The 7,036-nt window shown below is 45.4% G+C and overlaps 1 protein-coding gene across 2 annotated transcripts; it reads right to left on the bottom strand.

The window, feature by feature from the left end:
* Positions 1-415: 415 nt before the first annotated feature.
* On the bottom strand, positions 416-4,902 carry TMEM177 (transmembrane protein 177). 2 transcript variants are annotated; one of them, XM_032190677.1, is made up of 4 exons: positions 4,845-4,902; positions 2,299-2,445; positions 1,914-1,964; positions 416-1,439 (listed from the first exon to the last, which is right to left on the bottom strand). In XM_032190677.1, exon 4 carries the CDS (start codon positions 1,423-1,425, stop codon positions 490-492), a length of 936 nt encoding a protein of 311 aa, XP_032046568.1. In that variant the 5' UTR covers positions 1,426-1,439; positions 1,914-1,964; positions 2,299-2,445; positions 4,845-4,902; the 3' UTR covers positions 416-489. The 2 variants fall into 2 exon arrangements, with proteins under 2 accessions (XP_032046568.1, XP_032046567.1); XM_032190676.1 differs by lacking the exon at positions 1,914-1,964.
* Positions 4,903-7,036: the final 2,134 nt, after the last annotated feature.

The raw sequence follows: 7,036 nt of genomic DNA on the forward strand, positions 1-7,036 counted from the left end.
GCTGAACAAAAGCACTGAGTTTTGGTATTTACTTAACGGTACGATATAGACTGACCCATCTTCTAAACATCTTTGGGTTGTACCACAGGAAGAATGGCAAAAATGCATTGAAAAAAAACTCTTTAAATGGTAACGCTCCCCAAACTCTCTGTTGGACTTTACCCTTTCCATTTTCCAGCCTGGAACTGACAGGAAGGCAGAGCAGAGCAGAGCAGCAGAACTTCCAGATCAGCATCTGAGAAGTTCCCTTTCTCAGTGGTCTTGTGATTTAAGATGCACACAGAACAGAGCACTTTTGAAGCAAGTCTTTAATATTTTAAGAGAGAATTCTTTATTCACAGAATGTGCAATAACTCTTTCCGAACTATATGCAAAAATAAACCCCAAAATTCTAATGAAGATACAGAAGAAAAAAAAAAAAAAAAGGCAGCACAGCAGTGTTCCAAGAGAATACATAATTCACAAGTTTAAAATTCAAGCACTCCCTTCCTATGCCTGAAGCTCTCTTAAAATATTAACAATCAAATCTCTTCGGTAAGTGTATGGGGTATACTTTATTCTGAACCAGTACCTTGGGAAAAGGTTACCACTTGGGGCATACATTTTCATCCCTTCTTTGCCCATCAGAGCACGAAGAATTCTGTTGCGGGACAAGATTTTATCATAAAATTCCACCCCTCCTCTGGCATAGTCTTTGGAAACAGTAGCTGCATTTCTGTCAGCCTTGCAGTCTAGGTAGTAGGTCACAGCATCGTAACAAACGTAGTAGAAGATCAGTCCAGCGGCGGCAACTGTGAGGTTACAGATGCCGCGAAATATCGTGGGGCCAGTAGATAAACCCAGAGCTATCTTTATACCTACCCCACAAAGACATGTACCAGCTAAACAAACTGGAGCCACAACTGCCCTTGCTAAAGGGCTGCCGTTCTGCAAATACACAACTTCTCTGGCAATTGCAAACTTCTGTGCTTCAGGTGAAAATGTCAGAGCTTCCTTCAAAGCAACACCTTCACTGCTCTCCCAGTCTACCTCTTTGCCACTGATGACAACAATGTGGTTGACTATTCCTTTTTTGTCCTCAACTGTGCTATCAAAATTAGGAGGTATGCCCACCAAAGAACCTGCAGGCAGCCAGGGGATTCCAGCACTGACTGGGTGGAAGCCAGAAGCTGCAAAAGCTCGATAGGAGTCAGTGGACTTCACAGCAGTATCTTGAAGGACATCCTGAAAGACACCACTGAGCCTCTGTGAAAGCTCAGCTGGCTGCCCATCTGACCAGCACTCATGCAACAGTTTGAACGTCTGCTCAGGAAACACATGATAGGAAAGGTTAGCGCCAAGCAGTCCCACGCAAGAAGTAGCCAACAAAGTGATCTTGCGCTTCTTTACCCACACCGATGCCTTCCGCAGGAATTGCACTCCCATAGTCAACTCCTAACCTGTTTGTAACACAAAATCAGGAATTAAAGCATGCATAAGTGTGTTTCTCATCTATGCAGCATTTTAAAAACAAAACGAGAAACATCAGAGTACAATAACCAATGGAATATTAGTTTACATTAACAAAACACAAAATACTTCTACAGAGAAAGTGATACTCACTAATTTTTGGGCCTCTGAACAACACAGGATAATTGATACAAAGAATTAACTTCTCCCTCTCCTCCACTAAATCAATTTATTGCCGTAAAACCAATAATAAAGCCACCATTTGAACTCCTCCCCCCAGCAATCAATGCACATTCTCTATTTACTTGACACACATATCTACTCCTTGCCATCACTGTCCTCTCACTGCAGTCCACTACAGCAAGAGACTGTAGATATTAAGGCCAGAAAGAGCCAATAATGAAATTAACCTCTAACCTCCTCGATAGTACATCGTAATTTTACTTAGTTGCCTCAGCACTAACCTTGGTAACTTGAGCTTGGCTACAACATCCACAATGGGATCATTTCTTCATCTGAAAATTTTGGGAGATAGAATATGTCTTTGGAGTTCTTTCTAACAGATAATCCACTTTAATGTGAAAAGAAAAATAAAGAACACTATGAGTTTCCTCTATTTATTTTTCAGATTTCAACTACCTGGCTATGGTTCTAGCTTACTCAGCAAACAGCTATTTCAAAAAAAAAAAAAAACATGCTTTTAATGGCAATGTTTTTTTTTCTCTAAAATAATTTGTCTGACAAATAATTCATGCAATCCAGAGCATAAACTAGAACAGAAACTGTTTCAGGGTGGATGACTATGCTATAACTCTTTAAATAAGCAGATAAATACAAAAACTTTCAAACCTGCTAAATCCTTCAGTTCAAGAGTCCTGCTTCCCTTGGTGAGTATCAGTTCCTTTCATGGACCGAGCCATATGATGTGTTCTGCCCAGGAAAGGTCCAATCTCTTAAAAAATCCCAGAGGCTACAGAATTCTCTCCTAAAATGATGCTATGATAAAGATACAAAAGCTAATTAGGCACCTCAGTCCCATAGACATCAGTGATAACTGGGTGCCCTTGCTTCCATTTGCATCTCGCAATGCCTCTTCTCTCAGAGCTTTACCACGTGAGCTGCGGAGAATCCTGCTGCAGCTGTTTAAGACATGACTATTTCCAGCTGTCCTTACAGGAAGCCAAGGTGGCAGAAGAAAACTGTGCTTTGATACAACCACCAAGGTCTTAGCGTGGAGCACCATCAAAGGTGAGCTTCAGCTATGCTGCTGGGCTTTGTACTGCAGCAGCTGAAACACAGGCATTTGCTCTTTTCTTCCACTCGGGCTGAACAATAACCTCCCACAGAGGGTGGGGTGGACAACTGGGGGCTGTAACATCATAAACCAGCACTGCATGATATGCCAGGATACACCAGCCAGGATCAACAGCAAATGAATATTAACCACAGGGAAACAAAAAGGGATTAAATTAAAGGTGGTGTTTTAATGATATGTTATTACTACTCCTTCCTATGAAGCTCTTTCAAACTGTTAAGTTCACTGGGGAAGAATAACCTTGTTTAATGTTTATACTACAGTGAACACATACCGAGTGCTTACTAAAAACAATGGTTCATGTAAGTATACAATAATTTAATTTGTATTTCTTAGTATAATAACTAGTGGTATTCCAACACTGCTGAAGACGGGTGGCGGTGATTTGTTTGATGAAGTTATTTAAGAAAAACATGCTAAAGCAACAAAAGCTTGGGTGAAACGCTATTTCAGGAGTTAACATCCTTGATAGTGGAGCTATAAAACAGAAAATGTTAATATTAAACCCAAACAACCTCTTGGGAGTTAATGACCTCTTGGCAAATCTAGACTGGTAGTCTCGATCTGATTGAAAAGGTCATGCCATTTACAACGAGGGGGGCAGCACTTCAAAGGATGTGATTATATGAAGACTCGTACTTGACCCACATATGAAGCTGAGCCAAGAACTTCCCAAGTTTCTCCCACTCACATGAGAGAGCAAGCTCTCTTTCAGGCTGCCTAACAGACCTTCGTAAGATCAGAAACAGAGCAAGGAAAAAATGACTCCCTCAGCTCATGTACAGTGCAGGGAAGGCCAGACCCCACTGAAAAATAGCGGCGTCCATTCTTGCATGATTAAATGGTGCTTGCCGAGCACAAGGCCTGCTCAGTACCACACAGTAACTGACTCACATGCCCCGAGGAACACCTGGACAGCTGGGTGAATCGCAGGAAAGCGGGCCAGGAAGCACTGTATTTATCTGCACACTTCTCCTGAACAGCCACAACAAGGGGATGGATGCACCTCCACGGCACAAGGCATGAACACCTGCTTCCCTGCACAACTAGGTTTCTTCCTGCTTTGACTGGAAAAATTCTAACAGTTGTTAAGCCCTTTTTAATTACATTTTGTGCAAGTATGGTTTCACATTTTTGTGAACGTCCCCCTCGCAGCCCATGCTGTAATTTTGACTGGATTAAATCCTATGGTCCTGCCAGCAACCAAAAGCAGGAATAATCTGGAAATGCCACCAGCCTATTCATTTCTCGTGATGGCCAATATCTCGTGAAAATAAAAGAAAAAATGTCCTCAAAACCTGTCAACACTTGTGCTTTCAAATCTTCCCCTAGGTTCATTGCAGAGTTTTCTGTTCATGCAAATAAAACACACTGCAGCCCCAGCTGCGGATGGCATTTTTACCCATAAACTTTGCACAACTTACTTGTAAGGAAGGCAACCAGACATGACAAGGCAATTTATACAGCCCATAGCCTTTAAATTCCTATTCATTTAGTTAGCTCTGGTAAAGTCACATCAGAATTTGTATGCTGGCCTCCCCCAAGGGCTCAAACACTATGTAGCATGCTGTGGTTTTACGGGCACTCATTCAAGCCAATTCACTGGAGTCTGTGAGACTTTTAGTTGCTAAAGTTCAAAACGTGGGCTAGCCACGCAGCTTTTGTCCTGGCGTTTGAATGGAGCTATTATTATTTATTTATTTATTTATTTATTGTAGTTTTTTGGAGAAGCGGGGTAAGCCCAACTTAAAACGTGGTCTGGAAACGGAGCGAAACCTCGACCTGCCTTGAGGGCTCAGGATTTCCAGGCTCCCTTACCGAAAATAATTTTTAAAAAGTGGGGAGGGTGCTAAATAAAAAAAGGCTTTACGAAATAGCATTGAGGGGGGGCCGATGCCTTGCATCCCAGCCCAAAGCCGGGCCCTGAAGTGCCCCCGGCCCCGGGCCATGGCGTCCCTGGGGCCGTGGTTGGGACCGGGGCCGTCCTGCGACCCGCAGAGCCCCGGGGAGAGCCCCCCCACCCCAAAAGGGGCAGCGAGGAGGCGGCCTCACCTCCCCCCGCCCGCCGCCCAGCACCTACCGGGGCTCCGCGCCTTGGCCGAGGCGGAGCTCCCCGGGCAGCGGCCGCCCCGTTACCGTCAAGAGGGCGGAAGGGGAAGGGAAGGGGCGGGCCGCGCCGCCATGGCGGTGGGGTTCCCTTTATGGGCTCGGGTGGCGAGTTTCGTGCTTTTGGCGCAGCTTTTTGGGGGAGATCTGGCCGGCCACCGCTCCCTGCCTGCCGCATGGAGGCAAAGAGCAAGGGCTCAGGCACCCCAGGCACCTGGTGCCCTGGGCACGCAGCCTGCTGGCCCCTCCAGCCCTGTAGGCACACAGGACCCTGTGCTGCTGTCCCCTGGGGCCCAGAAACCCGCAGCAGCTGCTGAAGCGGCCGGTGGTGCCAGCTGGAAGAGCCACGGGTCTGGCACGCTGGGGACAGCTGTGCAAACCCCGTCCAGCACAGCAGCAAGCAGCAATCATGCGACCCCCCCAGCCTTGTGTTAGCACAGAGCGATCCCCATGGTGTCACATAAGGGAAATTTGTGTTTTTCCTGCTTAAACATCTTTTTTATATATGTTACCAATAGATCCCTTCCATTGTAGAGGAAACAAAGGGCAACAAAGATGGTGAAGGGGCTAGAGGGAAGATATATATGAGGGTCAGCTGAGGCCCCTTGGTGTGTTCAGCCCAGAGCAGAGCAGGCTGAGGGGAGGCCTCATGGCGGCCTGCAGCTCCCTCAGGAGGGGAGCGGAGGGGCAGGCGCTGAGCTCTGCTCTCTGGGGACAGCGACAGGACCCGAGGGGACGGCATGGAGCTGGGACAGGGGAGGGTCAGGCTGGGTGTCAAGAAAAGGTTCTTCACTGAAAGGGTAGTTGGGTGCCGGGACAGGTCCCCCAGGGCAGTGGTCACAGCACCGAGCCTGCCAGAGTTCAAGAAGCATTTGGACAACGCTCTGATACATGGTCTGAATTTTAGTTAGATCTGTGTGGAGCCAGGGGTTGGACTCCATGATCCTTGTGTGTCCTTTCCAACTCAGGATATTCTGTGATTCAGTGGTAGTACAGGAACACATAGTAAGAACACAGTCAGTGGCATAACTAACATCTGCCACATAAGATTTTTTTTCCTGTCATCCCTAAGAGGAACACATGCAGTGTTTTTTTATTTGTTGCATGATTTATGATTTGCTCAAAGCAGATGGCAGCCAGTAGTTTCTCAATACTCCTTCGTGAGTTCATTCTACAACCTGGAACCTCTAAGAAAGCCCAGAGCAGGTCTGCCTTTTCCTTGAAAACCCAGTTTTGCTGGCGTGTTAAGGGGTGGTGGGTCACAGAGTAGCACATTAAGGCCAGTTAAGATCTGGCTTCTGAGCACATGGCTCCATTAAGGCCAGCCTTGCCCTTGACTTCTATCGTCCTTGTGAAACAAGAACACAGAGGATGGCTTTCAGCCACTGTAGAATTTCATTGTTGTGGTGTATACTGGAAAAGTGGTTTTGCCTCATCTACAAGAAAGGTATTGGTGCTTTACAGTAATTTAAAAATGTCCCTTTACCTAGTTGACTGCTCAGTGTGATCAGTTTTAACAAATCAAGTGGACGTAATGCTTTTCAGTGAGTTGAGACACAGCAGAATAAAAATAAAAGCAACCCACTGTTACCTACTTGGATTAATTTTAAGAGTTCTTTGTAGCAGCACCTGATAAAGGCATCTCTTATCAGAAAAGATTCAGCTCTCTGAACTTCTGGCCTGAGATTTGCTTTCACATAAAGAGATTAATATCATGAACTAAATACCTAGGAGTTTTCATTCAAATTGAGATCTTCTGCCACAACTTCAATGAAAGTATCTTAATAAAGATGTCAGTTTGATCTTTTCTCTACTTGATGATTTGCGTGTCCCCAGCACTACAGAAATGCTAGTGCTAAATAGACACGGCCAGGCCTAGCCAGCATCTCTCCCTGCTGTGAACAGAGGCTGTTAGGCACAACCTTGGTTTTAACTTCCAATGAACAAGTTGCTAATTGCTAAGAAAACACATTCCTTCGTGAGAGGACATATTTCTAGCCTTAGGTTATGGTTTTATGCAGTATGGCAGATTAACAATTTGCTGCCACCCAAAGGGAGAAGTCAGGGAAAAGATCTTACCTTCCCCACCTCTCTGTCTCCCTTTGAACCACTTATGTTTCCTAGATCTGGCATTCATTAGACCCTCTTATGAGCTACTTTTAACTC

The sequence above is a fragment of the Aythya fuligula genome, chromosome 6, assembly GCF_009819795.1.
Source record: "Aythya fuligula isolate bAytFul2 chromosome 6, bAytFul2.pri, whole genome shotgun sequence".
In the NCBI taxonomy this organism is placed as follows: domain Eukaryota; kingdom Metazoa; phylum Chordata; class Aves; order Anseriformes; family Anatidae; genus Aythya; species Aythya fuligula.